Source organism: Xiphias gladius, chromosome 21, assembly GCF_016859285.1.
Source record: "Xiphias gladius isolate SHS-SW01 ecotype Sanya breed wild chromosome 21, ASM1685928v1, whole genome shotgun sequence".
NCBI classification, from domain to species: domain Eukaryota; kingdom Metazoa; phylum Chordata; class Actinopteri; order Istiophoriformes; family Xiphiidae; genus Xiphias; species Xiphias gladius.
Window position 1 is genome coordinate 15,929,219 of NC_053420.1, and position 19,393 is coordinate 15,948,611.

Sequence of the window (19,393 nt, forward strand, 5' to 3'; positions counted from 1 at the left end):
TTTGGCAACTTTCAAATTACCATTATAAGTCAAAGTGATTTATTATGTATCATCCTTGTGTCTTTCAAAGACACAAAATGCTTTGCTGTAGCAAATGTTTTCAAGCCTGAAAACAAACACCTGACATTATCTCAGCAAAATCACGAACCTGTGATGATGCCCAGCACTGTGGTAATTGCTATACCAAACAAAGATTACTACACTTGTAAAAATATGGATGTAAAATCAGTGTGTGTAGAATATGAAAATATATCCATGTGTATTTTCATCTAGGGTTAAGCCTGATTCTTAACTGTATAAATGGGCCAGTTATATTACTGTATTTGTTGATAAAGGTTAAAATGAAAGTGAGAATAAGAAGTGTAAGAGATATGTAGATGCTGATTAAGACAGTGATTTTATCTTTTTTAAATGAGTGTTAAAGCTGTTCTTGAATAGATAACCTCAGCCCTGGAGGCTATTTTCTTCAGTTCATTACAAGTGCATTACAAGGTTACTGGAAGTACAGTACTGCGTAAAGGTTTTAGGCATTAAAAATAAAGCGAGGATGCTTTTAAAAAAAAGGCATGAATTGTTTTATTTATCAGTTAACTTCATACAAAGTGCAGTGAACAGAAAAAAAAAAAAATCTAATCAATATTTCCTGTGGCCACCCTTTGCCCTTAAGACAGCACCAGTTCTCCTTGGTACACTTGCACAGTTTTTCAACGTACTTGGAAGGTAGGTTGTTGGAGACCTTGCCACATTTCCTCTGTCGGTTTAGTCTGTCTCAGTGTCCTCTGCTTCTTCATGTGATCTCAGAATGACTCCATGATGTTGAGATCAGGGCTCTGTTTTGGCCAGACCATCTGTTGCAGGACTCTGTATGACTCTGGCTGTATGTTTGGGGTAGTTGTCCTGCTGCAGAATGAATTCGGGACCGTTCGGACACCTCCCTGCAGGTATTGTGCGATGGATGAGAATCTAAACATTAACATTTTTGCAGAATACTCTTATATGTCAGAGACCAATGAAAATGTGCCAGGTTCAGGAGCTCCACTCAAAATAACAAAGGTATATGTGCTTACACTCAGGCACTAGGTACACTTGACTAAAATTAATGCAGTCTGATACAACAGTCCTTCAATAAATCCTCGCCTCATGAAGGTTACCATGTTCAGTTTTTATTAAAATTGTTTTAGGGAGGCTTTTATTTACCTGTATGATCATTTTTATTCATCATATCAATGACGGTTCGTTAAATAAGACAAACACCTGTAATGCAAACAAATACGAACTACTTCCTCCAAAATGACGATGAAGTTGAATCGACACGTTTCTCACTAAATCAACACGAACTGCACATAGTCACCTTCATGAAGGTTGGATTTATTGAAGGACGGTTGTATTAGGTTTACTTAATAAACTGCCAACTGAGTATATATATATTATGTGTTATGTTATTCTATTTACATGCTTACTGTTTAGACAATGACTTGTATAAATAGTTGAGAGACATTGATTTATTCGGGCTACAGTTTGTCATTAAGAACGTACTAAGGACATTTTGGCAAATATAGCTGAACGACATTGCGATCTTCAGCAAAAGTCCTTCGACTACAATTCCCAGACTGCGGCGTGTTCGTGCTCGGCGTTACATAAAATCGGGTATTTCCTGTTTTGCTGTCCGTGTCACAGTCCGGACAAAAGGTTCCCGTCTTATATCATCATGTTGTGGTTTGTCTTGTTATTCAACCAACACTTTGTAGCTGCTGACACGTTGTTGTGCCAGAAACTGCAATAATCTGTAGTAATCCCCGTAACTCACCAATAAGGTACAGTAGTTGACTAACGTTGGTAAGCAAAGTTAGCTAGCTGACATTGTCACTATCATTAGCCAGCTGGTAGTTACCGGCTGAAACGGGCACTCGTGCGAAACAGAAAAGTGACCGTTTCAGGTGCTTCTTCGATATGTTTTCATATATTCGGGCTTTGTTGGCATTAAAGCTCATTAGAACATTAAAACTGTAAAGGTCACGCTAAGCAGACTGCGATAGCATGTGGTCGTATGGCTTCTTAACTACTTACGGGGTATCTGGGTCTTGAGGGGTCTTAAGAAGCATTGATTTAAGTTTCCTCAAAAAAAGACCTTTAAGCTTTTAAAAAGTCTTACATTTCATTTGCAAAGGTTTTAAATGGTGTTTTTTTTCTGGCTTGCTATAGTATACGTTACGTTATAAAAGGTTTTAGTGGGTGATTTTAGAAAAACCTGACTGGAAAACCCCCAGTTCTAGACCTCGGACCTCAAATTGTTCATTTTCAGTTCATGTAATTTATTTCCTGCTGATTGTCCAGGTCATGTCTAATGATTAATTAATTATATTATTATGGAATATGCCAGGAAATAATAACAAAATAATTGTACATAAATGGACATGTATTTGTTAAATTTTTCTAGGTCGTGTCATCCCTACTACTTTTCCATCATACCTTCATAATTTGAGCAGTAGGACTGTGAAACAGGTATCGAATTACATTCTATGGGGTGCTAAAAATGTCTTTGAAAGTCTTACATTTAATTTAGTGACCCCTGCAGAAACCCAGTATTACACAGTTTGCATTCACTGTCAGTGACTTGCCACTGCCCCTCGGTGGAGAAATGCGGGGCAAGTGCTGTAATGAACTTAGTGATTTAGTGTACAATCATCACCACTGTATTTGTCCTGATGTAGATGAGACTGCCATGGTGGACCATCACATTGCACACAGCACCTGTAAGGAGGGCATCCTCTGTCCCTGCAGGTATGTTGAACTTTGTCCCCACCTGCAGCACCACCGATGCCCACTCCCTGGACCAGCTGCAGGACTTTGTGGCCCGAGCCAGACGCCTGTTTGTTATCAGTGGAGCAGGTCTCTCCACCGAGTCGGGCATCCCCGATTATCGCTCAGAGGGTGTTGGACTGTACGCCCGCACTGACAGACGACCCATGCAGCATGCAGAGTTTGTCCGCAGTGCAAAATCCCGCCAGCGCTACTGGGCTAGAAACTTTGTCGGGTGGCCACAGTTCTCCTCCCATCAGCCAAACTCTGCACACAAGGCCCTGCAGCAATGGGAGGAGAAGGGGAAGCTGCACTGGCTGGTTACACAAAATGTGGACGCTCTCCACTCAAAGGCAGGACAGAAAAGATTGACGGAGCTCCACGGCTGTTCCCACAGGTGAGAAAACATCGCCTGACATCTTAATCATGGGCCCTCAGTGGTGTAGGTGAGTTCAGATCCTTTGCTTGACTAACACCAGAAATACTGGAATATGAAAATACACCATCATAAGTGAAAGTCCTGCATTGAAATTGTGACAGAAGTTACACAAAAGTCTGAAAGTGTTGTCAGTAAACTACTCTCAGTATCAAAATACTCATTATTCAGAAAAATGTCCCTCAGGAGAGTTGGATTATTTTTACTGATGCATCAGTGTGCAAGTAGCATCTTACTGTTGTAGGTGGTTGAAATGTAACAGCACATCGTATTTCATAAACTGCTCATTTGTTTTATTTGTAAAATCTATAAATTAAGTAGTACCTAAAAGTGTCAGATAAATGTAGCGGACTAAAAAAGTGTAACATTTATCTCTGCAATGTATTTGATTAGAATTATAAGGTAGCATGAAATGGAAATACTCAATTAGAGTAAAAGGAACCTGAAATTTGCTCGAGTACAGTGCTCGAGTAAATGTTCTTCGTTACATTACACCACTACTTGCTGGCATTAAGATTGTGGTCTTCAGATGTATTTCATTTTGTTTCTGTTTTTAAGTTTTCAAGATGATAAAGCTAATGCTGCCACATACTGCTGCAGTTAAGTCATTAGATTGAAGGAAGTTATAGAGAAATGTTCTGGTTTTTATTAGCAGAATGTTTCAAGGGTTGGTTCACCCCAAATGACAAAAAACATATTTAGCCACGCAGCTAATGTTGATTTTATTGCTCCGGTTTGGAGATATCAGACTCCAAGATCCATGCTGAATGGACTTTTGTTTGTGGTGGTCACAGCATTTAAAAAATGGATTAAAAAAATTAACATGGATGTGTACAGCAAACAACTCCCAGTTACTCTGGTCTGGACAAACCTCACTGTGAAACTGTTTTCATTGAGACCACTTCTTCAGTAGAAAGTGGTTGGATAGAAAACTGTTGACCGAAAGGTCTGTGGAATATCTACAGTGACTGAGACATTGTTTCTAGAAAGACACAAAGCTCTGGAAGGTCTTAAAAGTACATTTTTTATTGCTGTGAGCACCACAAATTAAATTCCTGTCACCTCCATCATAGTGGGTTGGTGGCAGAAGTATTAGAGACCGATAACTCAAAACCTGAGCAAATAAAACCAGAGCTGTCTGCACCACGATGATTAATTAAGAAATAATTGTTTTTGTTGTGTTGCTAAACTGACATTATAAGTCACCACCCGGGTGCTGAAATGTGATGATGAAATTTTGGTGTCCTCAGGGTGACGTGCCTAGGCTGTGGTGCCATTTCAGCAAGGGAGGAGCTCCAGAGACGATTCGTCGCATTAAACCCAGGCTGGAAGGCTCACGCAGGCGCTGTGGCTCCGGATGGTGATGTCTTCTTGGAGGACGAGCAGGTCCTCCATTTCAGAGTTCCCTCCTGCGACGACTGCGGAGGGATACTGAAGCCTGATGTCACGTTTTTTGGAGACACTGTGAAAAAAGGGACGGTACAGTTTGTGCACAGCAGACTGGCAGAGTCGGACGCGGTGCTAGTCGTGGGTTCTTCGCTACAGGTAGGTTTTGGAGCCCCTTGGTCACAATCACACTAGGTTACAATACAGTTATTCTGGACTTTTGCAATTAATTGTGGCCCTCTTTGATATTCCCAAGGTATATTCAGGATACAGGTTCTTACTGGCAGCAGGTGACAGGAAAATGCCAGTCGCCATCCTGAACATCGGGCCCACGAGAGCCGACCACTTGGCTGAGCTGAAAGTGAACGGCCGCTGTGGTGAAGTGCTGTCAGTCATTCACCCACTCTGACTGTCATGGACATAAAGTTTGAAAATTCTGTATTCAGGTCATCAAAAAATCTGTGCAAGCTACCTCAGATTTAACAAGGTAGCTACATACTCACCTTCAGGATGATGTTCTCAGCTGTCTGGCACTTTTTTGTGTAAATCAAACTGAGCCAGAATCATATACGCACCTCTGCCAGGAGCCCTCAACTCTTTTATCAAAATAAGGCAAAACCTGAAATATGTGTAGCCACAAATTGTTTGCAGAACAATTAAATATTTATAAGATAAATGGTCTTCATAGAAAAAAGTGTGTGCCTGTCTTGGAAACTCAACTTCTCTGCACGCAACAGATCGGTGTCAGGGGTCAATATCTTTTCTCCGTTCACTCACGGTATACTGATGCTGCTTTTATTTAAAGAAATTGTCCTGGGCAATCGTCTTAAACTGACCTGTTTTTAACTACAAGAATTTTGTGGAAGTGCACGTAGCTTGTACATAAAGGCACAAAAGCATGTAGCAGGTTAAGATAGACCAGAGGTGTATCTAATAAACTTGAAACTAATTCAAGACATTACACAAAATATACTACGATCAAATGGTTTTCAATGGATTTAATTTGTGTTATCTGTGAATGGATTATGATCGTGTTTTTATATAATGTGTTGCTGATATTAATAGGCATACATTTGAAATGATAACATAGTGAGGAGGATGGACCTTTTGTCAGTTTGTTAAACAATGTTAAGTGTAGTTGAGACTACAAGTGTCTGTTCAGCAAACTGTCAAGCAGTAGATCTTGTTTTACCTAAAACTAATGCAAATGTTTATATTTGAAATGTCATAACAAAAACATATTGTCTGTTTTAGTTCTTTTAATTAAATTATTGTAAAGCATTACAGCACTTTGGATGTCAGAAAGTCTTCTGTGTTATTTGCAAATTTAGATTTGCAGCTGTAGTTCTACATGTAGATCAACTAACTCTTGCAACATTTATGTCCTGAAACATCATAATTTGTGAGTATGAAATAAACACTGGTGGTTATTTTAGCTAATCATCACATTTCGTTTTTAAATTAAAATGTCCTCTGACATCAACAGGTTATCTTTTTTGCCTTTATTTGAATGCAAGCAAGGAGGAATAACAAGTGGTGGGAAGTAACTAAATACATTTACTCAGGTACTGTACTTAAGCACAATTTTGAAGTACTTTACTTGAGTATTTCCATGTCCTCCTACTTTACAATTTTATTTCATTACATTTCAGATAGAAATGATTAAATTTTTACCGCACTACATTTATTGCACAGATGTAGTCACTTAAAAGTTATTTTTAAACTTTTAAAATTAAGTATTTACAGGTGTGTGTACATATATATATATATACACACACACACATATGTATATATATATGTATACATATATATATATATACACGTGTGTATGTGTATACACGTGTGTATATATACATATGTATATACACACATATACATAAATAATATATATATATATATATATATATATATAAACACACACACACACAAATACCCCCCCCCCCACTCAGTGTAGCACATTATTCTACATACCTGAAGATAAACATAACTTTGTACTATCACTTTGAAAATGGCCATTGAATGATGAGTGTTTTTTAAATGTTTTCAGCCACTGTCATCGGTTACTTCTATCTTACTTCAGCTTGTGTTTGTGCGTGTGTTGTGTTGACACACACAAACAGCAGTGCTTCTATTAGTCCAAGATTTGAATACCACTGCACAGTGAGAAATAAACATCTGTTTTGACAAAGTTTAATGGATTGATAAAGTACATCCACATGTTCTATAACAGGTTATTTTAAAGACAAACTTATGTTAGCATCACAAACAGACTGAGGGCAGAGTTACTGTGGTTTGACAAACAGTAAGATCCTTTAGGACATTTTGCTGCTGAAATCTTCTTTGTAAACGAAGCCTCCAGTACTCCAGGTTGGACTGCGTCTCTTCGAGCAGAACAGCCGGGACGCTGAAAGAGTACAGACAACATCTGTGACCTGCGGGGACTGCCTGCCATGTTGCCGCAGCTGTAGTCACCATCAGGGGAGTCATAGACAGACAGTTTTCAAAGCTTTTGGTCTGATCGAACCAGTAGGTGACGGGGTAACCCAATAAAAGACCGAATACTGTGCACAGGTTCCATTCTTGACATTTCTCTCCAACATAAAGAGGTTTCTCAGCCTCCTTCAGTTGTTCAAACCCTCTCAGAAGAAGCAGTAAAACTTGTATCATGCTCTTCAGCTCTACTCTGAGCAGGTCAGTGATGGTGGGCTTCTCCAGTGAGTGGCCGACATCGATCACAGCCACGCTGCTCTCACAAAGCACCTGCTCTAGATCTGATCTGACTGTAACTGGATTAACTATAAGAGTGTTTCCATTTAAATCCAACGTGAGAAGTGATTTAGACACAAGCTGGGAAGACTGCAAAGAGCTCAAATACTGCTGCACCTTTTCCGAACTGGCGCTGTTACTGTCATACAGCAGAGCGGGTTTAAACCCCAAATCAACGGCCGAGACCTGAGCAGCCAGGTCCAGACTCTGAGGAAGGGAAAGAGATTTTCTACCAACACACAGACATTTACGAGCTGCAGCAACAAAGAGCTCCTGAGTGGACATAGCTGCATAAATCACGACACACAGTTCAAATACTCAAATGTACCAAAATGGTAGACCTCAGTAACGACACATTTCTGATGCACTTTCCCAAATGCAAACCAGCTATGGGAGATCTTAAAAAATTTAATTAAAACGCTATTTCGAAATCTGTGAGTCAAAGACAACAAGAGCAGAGACACTGACTGAATGTAATTTTTTGTTTTAAGGCCATCTACAATGAGATGAAAATAAAAAGTGAAATGAAGCAAATTCAGGTAAACAAGATGATTTGTTTTCAAAGTATAACTCGTCATAAAAGTTTCATGATCATTTATTCATGTCCCTTGTTTCTTCTTTGTTGGTCCAAGACACCTGGAGGAACAGAAACATCACGTCAGTTACAAATTAGTTACAAGTCAGTTACAAATTTTGCTCCTCTTTAAAGCAAATAACATGCAATTTTGTCACTGGTCTGCATATCAACTGCAGTTGAAATGTATTTTGTAGCAGTTTGGTCAAAAACAGATTTTCATGATAAATACGTTTTGGTTTGGTCAATAGTAGTGTGCAAAACAGACTGCATCTCACTCTGGTCTCTACCACAGAAGATGATCTCACCATCATCCTGGTTTTGGCGATGCTGTATTTTTAAACCAGGTTATGTTACAGGCTGAGGAGACATCAGGTCAAAATCTGAGAGATTTCGTGCAACCCAAACACCAGCTGCAAACAAGCCCACGTTGACCAGAAGATTCCTGAAAGAGAATTGACATCGACTGAGTCACAAATGATTGAAAAGATTAAAGCTTTTAAGACACAGCACCAAAAAACACATCTCAACATCAGCTGAATTAAAAGTGATGATGGCTAGAGTAAACTCCTATAAGGACCTGGAGCAACCCCCCCCCCCCATCACCACCTCACAGTTTTGCTGCGGGGTTAACTGATTAGACACATTAATTTATAAAAAATAGCCAGAACAGTAGTGGATCTTTGATACATCAGCTAATAGTAATTATTTTGTACATGTACACAGAACAAACATTTGCATTTACTAGACAGTGACAGTGTAGATACAGACAGGAAACGTAGGGAGAGACATATGACATGCAAAAAAGGTCCCCAGCTGAGAATCAAAACGGGGATGCTGCCGTCATGCGGTATGTGTCTCAAACACTGGGCCACAAGAACACCCCAACATACTCTATTTTGATCAGGATCCCTTGGACTTAGTTTTATGAATTAAACAAGGCATTTGGCTGTTGTAAATGCTCTTTGTTAATTACTTTATACATATTTTAGCCTATTTCTTTTTTGGATAGTTTTAACAATCAGTGCAGAGACTGACAGGAAATGTGGATTTGAACCAGCGACGTTGCAGTTAAAAGCACAGAACTGGAATAAGGAAAGCACTGAAACTAGATTTTGACGCAGGGAGCCTCTCCAAGACAGGGACCGCAAGCTCGTGTAAAAAAGCAAGACCCACAAATTTTATGTTGTGCTATGGCTGTACAGTTTGACATACTGTAGGCCTGGAGCTGCAGTTGGCCTGGGGCCCCAGAACTCCAGGGGCCCCAGGCCAACTGCCCACTTAGCCTGGTAAAGGTAATGATGCTTTAGAGACAATGGGGTTTGAGAAAGATAATTCTGTTTCATCGATTATTTATTAATCAATCAATCATTTATTTTCTGAATTGATCACTTCATTGATCATTCAATCTCTTAAATATCAGAAAATTGTGAAAAATTCACAGTGTAATATCCCAGAGCCCAAGATGATATCTTGGAATGTTTTGTTCTGTCAGATCAACTATCCAAAGCTCAAAAAATATTCAATTTATAATATTTTAAACAAAAAAGTAGCAAATCCGCACATTTGAAGAGCTGGAACCACAACATGTCGAGTCAGGTTGAGTGACTTAAACAGTTAACTGAGTATCAGAACGGTTGCAGACAACTTTCTGTCAACTGACTACGCTGATCGACTAATCGACCAATCGTTTGAGCTCATCCAGGCGAGAGACTCAAGGGCAAACCTCCCCATGGACCCTGTGATGTTAGCCGTGTGGCTAACGATAACACACATCACCCATCGCACCCTGTCCACATTAACTCACCTTCTGAAGTCGTTTCTGTCTGTTGCAAACCGACAAGCTGAACGGATCCAGTCCATCACAGCGGGGGAAGAGCCATTTTTACCGTTTGAACCGGTCATCGTGCTAACGTGCGGTGTAACGACAGCAGCGACAACGAGCGGAACTAATGAAGAAGGGGAAGAGTTTAGATGTAACACCAGTACGGTGCGCGATCGAGCTCAAATTTCATACGCTCTTACTCAACCTGTAAATCGTTATTCGCCCAGAGATGTCCGCCACCAGGTATCGTCGGTTCTTGAAGCTGTGTGAGGAGTGGCCCCGGGATGAGACCAAGAAAGGCCGCGATTTGGGGACGTTTCTGCGACAGAGAGTAGCCTCCACCTTCCGTGAGGGTGAAAACACACAGGTACCGTAGGTTAGCTGGCGCGGTTTCGCGACATGAACACACCGAGCTAAGCGGAGGGTTTTTGCTGGGAGAAGGGAGGACTAGCAGCCGGCGACCTTGTCTGCCCTGGTCGAGTGTAGTTACCCGTGGAGCCTCTTTATTATGAACTTCGTAGATGCAGCTGTAGAGGCCAAAAGTAGTGAATAACTAGCTGTGTTTATATCTACAAGGTAAAATAATCACCTTAACATAATAAGACTCCAAAACTTTCATCGTGTAAACAGTGTTTCATAAGTGTCAGTGTAAGTAAGTACATTTACTCCGGTATTTTCCATTGATGGACGGATAACAGTACCACTACTACTACTACTACTAATAACAATAATAATAATCTTTCTTTGTAGAGCACTTTTCACAACTCAAGTTGCAAAGTGCTTCACACAGGGCAGCAAATAAACAAAAATCACACGATAAAGGATTTAAAAAAAAACACCAAATTAGTAATGTCATATACAAGAAATTATAAAACGGGGATTAAAACTGAATAAAAAGACAAAAAAAATAAAATCTCAAATAAAATTAGGAAAGGCTCTCTGATAAATGTATGTTTTAAGAAATGCACTGAGTGTGAAGTAAAATTGATGAAAATATAACAACATTTATTTATTTATTGCTCGTTTGTTTGTTTAACAGGGACTGTGCAGAATACATTTAATGCACCAGACATAGCTGTAAACTCATTCCCATCTGTAGTCCCTGGGTGGAGGCTGCCACTGATGCACATGCTGCAGAAGTAAAAGATAACAGCCGGTTGTCTTACGCTTTCAAAAACAGACAACTAACAGCAAACATAACAGAAGATCCTGAAGAAAACTTCACTGGAAATTAATGTAGCATCAAAAACAACTGTACAACACAAATACAAAAAAAAAAAAATACTGTATAACATGCAGTACACACCAATGCCGATATTTGCAGAGAAAGGCCACCTGCTGATTTATCGGTTGGGTTCTAAAGTTATTAGTTACTTTTGAGATTTAAATTTTCATTCAAAACATATGATGAATGTGTGAAATATGGTTCATTATTATAGATGGAACTACCCAATAGTTGTATTGGGTTGCTGACATCTGTCCAGTTCTTCACATTTTACCAACCTAAGCTTAAACTTTTTCCCTCCAGATCTCAGATCCAGAGAAATGTGACCAGATGTACGAAAGTTTGGCCCGAATTAACGGCAACATATACAGACAACGAGTAAGTATATATTCACATATCTCAGGTGCTTCTCTGATTGTATCTGCTACATCTAAGCATTGTTATGTAGGTTTAACAGGACACGCTCTGACTATTGTGCAGATAGTCTGTAAATGTAGTGGCAATTGTAAAATCATATTGGAATGTGTGTTTGTTTCTTTACCTATTCCTATGTGAAAACCAGTAAACTGTATGTATTCAATTCAAACATCTAATTTTATCTGTTCAAAGTTTCCTCGTGTAAGAGACACCAGCTTTACTGGTGTTACGGTGGAAGAATGTAAAGTGCTGTTGTCAGGTACGGACCTGCAGTATCACATGTTGTGTGTCTTCTATCTTTACTTTTTACCAGAAAAAAAACCCAAAAACAAAATATTGTTAAAGTTAACTTGTGAAATTAAAATTACTGTCATGCTCATTTCACAGGGAGTATGCAACAGATGGACGAGGAAAAAAAGGGTCTGTGGAAGACGTTAATGGAGAGATTCTCCTCCAAATCACCAGAAGACGTTCCAGAGAAAGCTCCTGAAAAATAACTGTCTTTTCTCATTGCATGTATAGAAATAAAGCTTATGGTTGGTATCTTTTTGGACTGTTATTTTAATGAACTGTTAGTATAGTATAATACTTATATAGCCTTGCTTTGGAGGTGAAAAAGACACAACGAAAGGAAAAAAAAGTGAGGGGAAAGGAATTCACTCCACAAACACAAATTAAACTGAAAAGACTATAGATAAAACTGAAGACACACATTTTAAATTGCAAAATGATGTTTACCCTCCACCGAGGTTTTGTTTTTGTGTCTGTTATTTGAGATATATCAAAAATGTGTCGTTGAAATTTCAATGAAGTTTGGTTGAAACACTAAGTCCACAGGCCGAGGAACAAGTGATTTTAGGCTTTGGTCTTTTTTAAATAAACATTTCTGAACATCCTCCGATGTTTTCATTATTTTCTTATGAAATCCAGAATTTACTCAACTGAAAAAAATCTGGCAGAATCATCATACAATTGTCTAGCTCTGTTAATTTTGATGCAGATCCAGATACACATTAAAAAAAATGTCTACATTATTTTGTTAGGATACATTTATTGGGTTGTGTGTTCTTGTTAGTGGTCTGAGCTGCTGAATGTGTCTGGTTCATGTACTGGTGCTACATTATGACTGCATATATATTAAAATTTATGTAAATGTCAGCTTTTTACCACACATTTTTTAAAAATAAAATAAGACAGTGAACTTGGATGATAAATAACCTGATGAAAGTTTTTTATCTCTTCTGTGGCTCTGCTGTGGAAATAATACATATTTAAATGGTAAATTGTACAAAAATCTTTTATTTTAATAGATTTATAGCAGGAACCACAACACAAGACTGACTTCTTCATAAATGCAAACATGAGGTGGTCTTCATTTTTAGAAAAAATAAAATAAATGCAGCTTTACACTTAATTTATAAACATAAAACTTGATCCATATGAAATCAGTTTAATCACGTAGCCTTTATCGATGTTGCATTTTTGTGTTCAATACGGATACTGACAAATATTGGCATTTGTTTAAAAGATCTGAATGGATGGATTTTTTTTTTTTTTTTTTTAACTCAAGGATCCTTTTACCAAACAAATAAAAAGTATCAAACGAGAGGCAGGTTGTTTTACAGTTGAACATTTAACGTACAGAGAAACAACACAATTTCTAACTGGCCTCATGATTTTTTTTATAATACTTTTTGCACATTTGCCATCATATACGCAGATATTGATTGGTCTTTGACGAGCTGACTTTATATTATTAAATCCTCTGGCATCAATCGGACTAAGTTGTGAAATTGCTGAAATTTCATAGAAAGAAAAATTATTTTAAAACAGCCAATCTGTAACGATTCAGGATGTCAGTAGTCTCTTCAAAGCACACAGAGCTGTCTCTTACTCTTCTTTTTCCTCACGGTTGTCTCTCCATATGCAGTAGTTGAGAGAAGTGGCGAGGCACAGCCAGGACAGGTACGGCGCCATGAGCAGAGTGGCAGTGCGGTTGATGGGATACCAAGACGCCATGGTGGCGCCGACAGTCCCAGTAAGAAGCACAATGTCAATGAGTGCCTAGATTGAGAATAGAGAGGGCGTTAAATGGACAACAGTGCAGAGCATTGAGCTGTCACACTACACTCCCAATAATCTTCCCATGCTGTGTCCCAATTAAAAGAAATACTTACGTGTAAGTGTTAAACTTACCCATTTCAGCTTGTGTGCACCAAAGAAAATAGGAGTCCAGGCCCAGTTCAGAGCAAGTTGCAGCCCATAAAGTCCCAGTGGAACCAGTGCATCCTCAGTGAAACCTCCCAGCTCTTTCCACACCAGGTAGGAGCCATACCTGCAAGACAGAATTCAAAATAAGATCACTTGGGTAAGGAGGGTGCTACAGAGAATAAAAGCCAGCAGTTGTAGATCTCACAGACTGTAGAACTCAGTCACCATGATTCTTACCCCATGCCTGTGTACAGACACGTCCACACTACAGGGAATGCTGCATTTGGTGGGCGCCACGATGGTTTCTTCAGGGTAGGGTACCAGGTCTTCACCTCTTTACGTGTGATGTAACCGCCGTAGAGCCCTCCCAGGTGTGGCAGGGCGGTCATTCCAATCATAGGCAGCCACATGTTCTGAGATAACAGCAGGACGCGTTATAGATGTTTAACCCCCGCTCTGCGTCTACTTTTTTGTTTACTGGAATTATATTGATCAGATGATTCCTGGTTTAAATCTACATTTAACCATTCATAGATTGAAACATTCATCAGTCAACTTTTTGGTTAAAACTTTAAACAAAAGATCTTGTAGAAATACCATGTTTATTTTTCTCAAAATATCGCAAAATGTACAAAAACTTTCCTATTGTAGTGGCGCCAGTATCAAAACGTTTCAAAGGATATCGAGCTCTACCCTCTGCCTCCATCAAGGGAACCGAAAGCTAGATGTTTTTCTGCATCATGGGACTCGGGACACACAACTGTTGGCCCAAAACTGGCTGTGTCCTGATTAAATGGGCTTCGCTGTCAGACAAAACCTGACACCTGTCCTGACGCTGTCTTATATCACATCTTTCAAATGTGAAAATTTGAAATAAATCCCCTCTACCCTCATTGATATAAATGGGGTAGAGAAAACATTGGAAACACCTCTCAGTAAAACCGAATAAGCCTACCTAATAAACTGGCCACTGGAGGCCAGTGGTATACATTAATTTGTTTTTGTTTCTATGGATGTTATGAGAAATCAACAGAGAAACTTACTTGAAACATGTTTGAGATGAGAGCTTAGACTGATAAATCACCACAGCCAATATATTGGCTGATATTACTTTAGGGCAGATTTATCGATATCAGCCAATATTTCGGCTGATGAGTAACGAGAAACTGATAGTTTAGAAAAAGTGTCACAATTACATAAGTTAGTCCACCAGGGTGCCCTGTTAAGATTACTTTGCGACGTCAGAATGTCTCGTTGTTTAAGTTTATGTTATATGTTTGATTAAAAAATTATTATTGGTCACTATATCCATCTGAAGTCTCAAAGAGTAACTCAAACCCCGGTTGTAAAGCAGGATTTCACTGCCCTCTCTGGACAAAAGCTTTAGAACTGTTTAAGCTGATTCGGCAAACTTGTTGGGGGGGAAAAAAAAAAAAAAAAAAAAAACCCACAGACAGATAGACACACACACACACACAGCTGCTTATTTGCACATCCAGCAGACACGGAGAAACATATATACAACAGATATCTGGCTCTTTAGCTGCTAAACGCTCCACTATGTTCACCAGCTGGTCTGTAACGGTGTCCGTCTGCTGTTGGCTGCTGGGCAGGGAGTCCACAGCGGCTTTCTACGGCGTCCACGCCGCGGCCCAACACACCAGCACTGGTTCGGCTGGTATCACCGCATGATAAACATAAATGAATGTGACTTACAAAGTCTGCACAATGACCTTTGACCACTGCGGTGTTTTCTTCAAGTTGGTTTTCGTGCCGTCTCGACAAGAATAGTCACCACCGGCTGTAGGCTACGGAGGTTATGAAAATGTAACGAAAAACCCTGGATGTACGAGCTTCAGAAAACAGGTCTGGTTGTTCGGCGGTCAACGGTCGAACACAACAGCAGATCATGCTAATTGTAAGGTTAACTGTCTTTTCTTCGTTGTATGTGTGAACACATTCGTCGTTGTCTAAGACTCAACGAGGTCACGAAGCACCAAAAAGCTCTGGGTCAAAGTGACGTGAAAGGTAATTTTAGTGCCAACACTGTAGACAGGTTTATGAGCTGTAGCTCGAAGTACGTACCCCTCAGTCGGCTCTTCCGCTCGGTATGTACAGTTCGTCTGTTGTACTGTCGGACTGAAGCTACACACCCACAGTGCGAACCTCCGGCATGCTGGCGTGTTGTGATAGAAGCGCGCTGGGCGGGCAGGGCGGTCTTATCGCGACCGGTCACTCGGCAGACACTCCCCGAGCCGCTGCCGCACGGGCGACCGACAATGTGACGTCACTGCGCGCTTTCCGAAGTTCGGCCTTTAGGGTAAACGGCTAGTGACGTCACTGACGTTGGTTTCTAGCGCGACGACAATGACAGCCGAGGTTTTCCGTACGTGGGTGACAGCTGAATTATCCAGATTACTGTGTTTGTCCGCTGCTATGAGTCCGGATTCTTTTTTATCCGCAGCTGGTTTAAAATCAATGTGGAACTGTCGTCAGGGCAACAAGTCTTTAAGCCCAAACCCGCAAAACTGATCTATTGACAGTTAGCCGCATCATGACCAATACATTTTAGGGTGAACCCTATAGATGAACTAATTTTCAAATACAAATAGCTTGCTTCCGTAGATATGTAATGAAAGAATGTTGAGGTGAGTACAATTTTAGATGAGAATATGCAGGGGTATTTTGTGGTTTTTGTTCTTGCACATTTTTTGACTTTGTACAAAATGCAATTAGCTCAAATGTAACATAGCAAAATATAAATGAAAATATAACAGACATCAAGAATCAAATTAGCTGGATGAGAATTAACAGGATTATTTTAGCCTGATATCAGCATGTTAGTCTGAATTAGTTAGGTCTCCTTTGAAGAACAGGACCCGGGTCTTGCTTAAAAGCAACTATATTTATACTTGTCTAACCTGGATTTTCCTTAACTAGTGGACAAAAGGAACTGTTCGCAGTTTCAGATTTGTGAAAACAGAAAAACAGTTGGTTTCACTTCTTTCTTCCCACCGAGACCACGTTCTAAGAATTACACCTAGGAACGCTCTAAAGTACCAACATAACAGTGAAAAAAGGTATTGGCTGAGTGTGAGCAATAAGACGCATTTATCAAGTGACTTTCTCCAATTTACAGCCAAGTGTCACGGTAACTTTTAAGAGCAACTCTCAAGTTATCACATTGATCTCATGCAAGTTCAGAGAAGGAACAGCCAGAGATATAGACTGACCAGACATCTGCCATATTGTACATTCTTTCTTGAAATCATCCTTACAGTTTAGTCTGTGGTATTTTATTCTGCCCGAAAATATATGATAGTTACATAATATATAATTATCATTTATATATAATTTATAATTATCATTTTTAAAGACGTTCATTTGATTTGAACGTTTTTAAAGCAAAAACTGCTGAAACAAAATTCTGCTGCAAGACATTCAGCTGTTGGTAGACAAGGTACGTCTACGTCCGAGAAATCATGTAACAAAGAGAATTTTGTGCCACACTGACAAGTGCAGACAATGAAGATACTTAAACGGTGATTGTAAATAAATCAATGCCAAATTTATTCTTGGTATTTGTTTGCACCCCTGATGAATGCAAAGAAAAAAGAAAAAGTGATGTAACGTCTTATCAAATGTACAAATGCAAATGATAAACTAAAGCTACTACATTCTTAATTATACTGCTTCAGATAAGGTATTATTAATTATTATTTTATCATTAACATTCTTATTGGTGGTAGTAGGAGTAGGAGTATTAGTAGCTTATCAGACAGTAAACAGAGGGATGCTCTTGCATCTGCTCTGTAGCAATTTAAGAGACCTCTGGAGCTTTCTTACATTTAAGATCAATTTTAAGTCAAAGGAAATTTGATTAATAGTTTTTCTATTCGGCTGTTAAGTTTGTGAGTAGGAGAAAAACATGTTGAGGATTTTTTTTTTTATTTTAATTTTTCACTTAGGTCAAAATTGTTTTTTTGTAGTTTGATAAATACAGGCCCTTGTTTCCGTATCTTCTCTCTGTTTCCTTAACCTGCGAATCAGAAGCCAACTTCAGCGTCGTCGGTTGGTGGAGTCCTTGGTGGCAAATAAATATGCTGTATAACGCCACCGCGGTCCAAAGGTCAAAAATACAGAGTTTTACACCACCTTCGCTTCCTCTTCAGCCAGTTAGCAAATGTTTCCTCGATGCTCACAAGAGGCAAAAGGCTGGATACGTGACTGGAGAGGAGACGGCAAAGATTACAGAACCGTCAAGATAGTTCCCGCTCCCCCTTCTGACCGCCAGCTCCCGTTCCTCTGTGTGCTTTTGTGATAGTCTTCTTTCCTCAGTTTCTACAAAAAAAGCTAAAACATGCTTCAGGCAAGTAAATATTGAAAAACATGTTAAATAGTTCGCACGGTTGCAAAAGCAAGCCGCACTTAGCTACATGTAGCCTCATTAGAGACTGGATATCTGGATATCTCTTGTCAATGAATCTCACGGAGAGACTAAAAGCAATTATGAATTGATCCTACAAACAGGTAATCTGGCGAAAAACTGGCAACGTTTACTCCTCTACAGACTTCAATTGTTGTTCAAAAAGTATTAAAAACAACCCTCCCGCATAGGAGCAGACAGCCAGGCTCTTTTGTGTCTCTTTACAGGAATTTTGTGCTCCTGTAGTTGTTTTGTATCTCCTTGTGGCAATTTTGAGTCTCCTTGCAGTTGCTTTGTTGTCATTTTGCATCCCTTGATATTCAGTCTCTTTATAGTCATATTGCTTCATTTTGTGAGTCTTTACAAGAGGAAATACAGGAAAACAGAGACTCTGGCCCAGGGGCCTACTGAGGCCTGTGCCTGGTAGTCCCATTCAGTGATCCCTGAATGAGCCACACTGTTGCACTGGGTGTCACGTTCCTTCGTCACGATGAATATGAGCACTGTATTTCGTTTCCGAGTCAATTTTACATACTCCAACCTCACAAGAGCATTAAACGCGTATTAATCCACGGCTGAAAATTGTCCCTACAAATGCACTTTACACTCTTGTATGAGTAACATTTGCTAAAAACTACAGTTCCCAGCTGTTTTAGGAAATTAGTCTTTTTTTTTTTTTTTAATTGAACAATATATTTATGTCCCAATTTTAGAGATGCATGTCTTCAATAGGAACAAATGGGTTTGGGGCTGAGTGCCACAGACAGGCTTGGGTACTCGTAAAGTTTTGAGAGGTGGACTAATGCATTGTTGGTCCTTTTTATTGGATTTGTTGACAGTAACAAAAATACAGGATTCAACCTGCCTTATCTTTTAACTGTTAATGCTGCAAATAGTTTTATGGATTCCATGATCTTTACTTGAGTAACTCACTTTTCTGCTGCTCTATACTTCTACTCTATTACATTTCAGAAGGACAGTATTTAAATTTTTGCTCCACTACATTTATTTTAAAGCATTATTTACTAGTTACTTTGCAGATTCAATTTGTTAATACAAAATATAACCAACACATAAGTCATGAGGGCATAAATTAAACTAGTACTATCAATATGCATCGATAATTACAAAAAATTATATATTACTTCGAAATAGGCCACTCTGCATAATAAGTACTTTTGCTTCTGGCACTTTAAGTATATTTGATGCTAATAATTTTGTACCTTTACTTAAGTAAAATTTTCAGTGCAGGACTCTTACTTGTAACAGAGTATTTTTACGCTGTGGTATTGCTACTTTTACTTAAGTAAAAGATCTGAGTACTTCTT

General features: G+C 39.2%; 5 protein-coding genes across 15 annotated transcripts; 2 read left to right on the forward strand and 3 right to left on the reverse strand.

Annotated features, from left to right (window-relative positions):
• Positions 1-1,678: 1,678 nt before the first annotated feature.
• Positions 1,679-6,041, forward strand: sirt4 (sirtuin 4). Of its 7 annotated transcripts, none has more exons than XM_040159596.1 (5): positions 1,679-1,836; positions 2,438-2,502; positions 2,712-3,196; positions 4,486-4,780; positions 4,878-6,041. In XM_040159596.1, the coding sequence occupies exons 3-5, from the start codon at positions 2,712-2,714 to the stop codon at positions 5,028-5,030; spliced, it is 933 nt and encodes a 310-aa protein (XP_040015530.1). In that variant the 5' UTR covers positions 1,679-1,836; positions 2,438-2,502; the 3' UTR covers positions 5,031-6,041. The 7 variants fall into 7 exon arrangements, with proteins under 7 accessions (XP_040015530.1, XP_040015526.1, XP_040015531.1 ...); XM_040159592.1 differs by having other exon boundaries at positions 1,679-1,814; XM_040159597.1 differs by having other exon boundaries at positions 1,679-1,814; positions 2,782-3,196.
• Positions 6,042-6,795: 754 nt separating this feature from the next.
• c21h1orf74 (chromosome 21 C1orf74 homolog) lies at positions 6,796-7,724 on the reverse strand. The gene has a single exon (XM_040159547.1). The coding sequence runs from the start codon at positions 7,670-7,672 to the stop codon at positions 6,881-6,883; it is 792 nt and encodes a 263-aa protein (XP_040015481.1). The 5' UTR covers positions 7,673-7,724; the 3' UTR covers positions 6,796-6,880.
• Positions 7,725-7,966: 242 nt separating this feature from the next.
• On the reverse strand, positions 7,967-9,892 carry tomm6 (translocase of outer mitochondrial membrane 6 homolog (yeast)). The gene is made up of 3 exons (XM_040159555.1): positions 9,769-9,892; positions 8,270-8,406; positions 7,967-8,023 (listed from the first exon to the last, which is right to left on the reverse strand). The coding sequence occupies exons 1-2, from the start codon at positions 9,864-9,866 to the stop codon at positions 8,310-8,312; spliced, it is 195 nt and encodes a 64-aa protein (XP_040015489.1). The 5' UTR covers positions 9,867-9,892; the 3' UTR covers positions 7,967-8,023; positions 8,270-8,309.
• A 24-nt stretch (positions 9,893-9,916) lies between these two features.
• On the forward strand, positions 9,917-11,971 carry LOC120807473 (ubiquinol-cytochrome-c reductase complex assembly factor 2). The gene is made up of 4 exons (XM_040159554.1): positions 9,917-10,153; positions 11,315-11,389; positions 11,621-11,687; positions 11,816-11,971. The coding sequence occupies exons 1-4, from the start codon at positions 10,016-10,018 to the stop codon at positions 11,923-11,925; spliced, it is 390 nt and encodes a 129-aa protein (XP_040015488.1). The 5' UTR covers positions 9,917-10,015; the 3' UTR covers positions 11,926-11,971.
• Positions 10,785-15,912, reverse strand: tspo (translocator protein). Of its 5 annotated transcripts, none has more exons than XM_040159548.1 (5): positions 15,725-15,912; positions 13,877-14,052; positions 13,625-13,763; positions 13,323-13,492; positions 10,785-10,917 (listed from the first exon to the last, which is right to left on the reverse strand). In XM_040159548.1, exons 2-5 carry the CDS (start codon positions 14,047-14,049, stop codon positions 10,800-10,802), a joined length of 600 nt encoding a protein of 199 aa, XP_040015482.1. In that variant the 5' UTR covers positions 14,050-14,052; positions 15,725-15,912; the 3' UTR covers positions 10,785-10,799. The 5 variants fall into 5 exon arrangements, with proteins under 5 accessions (XP_040015482.1, XP_040015483.1, XP_040015485.1 ...); XM_040159549.1 differs by having other exon boundaries at positions 15,621-15,729; XM_040159551.1 differs by lacking the exon at positions 15,725-15,912 and adding an exon at positions 15,356-15,613.
• Between the last annotated feature and the right edge of the window lie 3,481 nt (positions 15,913-19,393).

Bases quoted from the DNA above. Each gene is read 5' to 3' on its own strand.
- sirt4 (XM_040159596.1), top strand. From the start codon at position 2,712: ATGAGACTGCCATGGTGGACCATCACATTGCACACAGCACCTGTAAGG. The intron at 3,197-4,485 runs GTGAGAAAACAT...TGGTGTCCTCAG, and splicing joins CTCCACGGCTGTTCCCACAG to GGTGACGTGCCTAGGCTGTG. The intron at 4,781-4,877 runs GTAGGTTTTGGA...GATATTCCCAAG, and splicing joins TCGTGGGTTCTTCGCTACAG to GTATATTCAGGATACAGGTT.
- c21h1orf74 (XM_040159547.1), bottom strand. From the start codon at position 7,672: ATGTCCACTCAGGAGCTCTTTGTTGCTGCAGCTCGTAAATGTCTGTGT.
- tomm6 (XM_040159555.1), bottom strand. From the start codon at position 9,866: ATGACCGGTTCAAACGGTAAAAATGGCTCTTCCCCCGCTGTGATGGAC. The intron at 8,407-9,768 runs GTGAGTTAATGT...ATTCTCTTTCAG, and splicing joins GACAGAAACGACTTCAGAAG to GAATCTTCTGGTCAACGTGG.
- LOC120807473 (XM_040159554.1), top strand. From the start codon at position 10,016: ATGTCCGCCACCAGGTATCGTCGGTTCTTGAAGCTGTGTGAGGAGTGG. The intron at 10,154-11,314 runs GTACCGTAGGTT...TTTTCCCTCCAG, and splicing joins GTGAGGGTGAAAACACACAG to ATCTCAGATCCAGAGAAATG. The intron at 11,688-11,815 runs GTACGGACCTGC...CTCATTTCACAG, and splicing joins ATGTAAAGTGCTGTTGTCAG to GGAGTATGCAACAGATGGAC.
- tspo (XM_040159548.1), bottom strand. From the start codon at position 14,049: ATGTGGCTGCCTATGATTGGAATGACCGCCCTGCCACACCTGGGAGGG. The intron at 13,764-13,876 runs GTAAGAATCATG...TCTGTCTTGCAG, and splicing joins TGTCTGTACACAGGCATGGG to GTATGGCTCCTACCTGGTGT. The intron at 13,493-13,624 runs GTAAGTTTAACA...TTCTCAATCTAG, and splicing joins GTGCACACAAGCTGAAATGG to GCACTCATTGACATTGTGCT.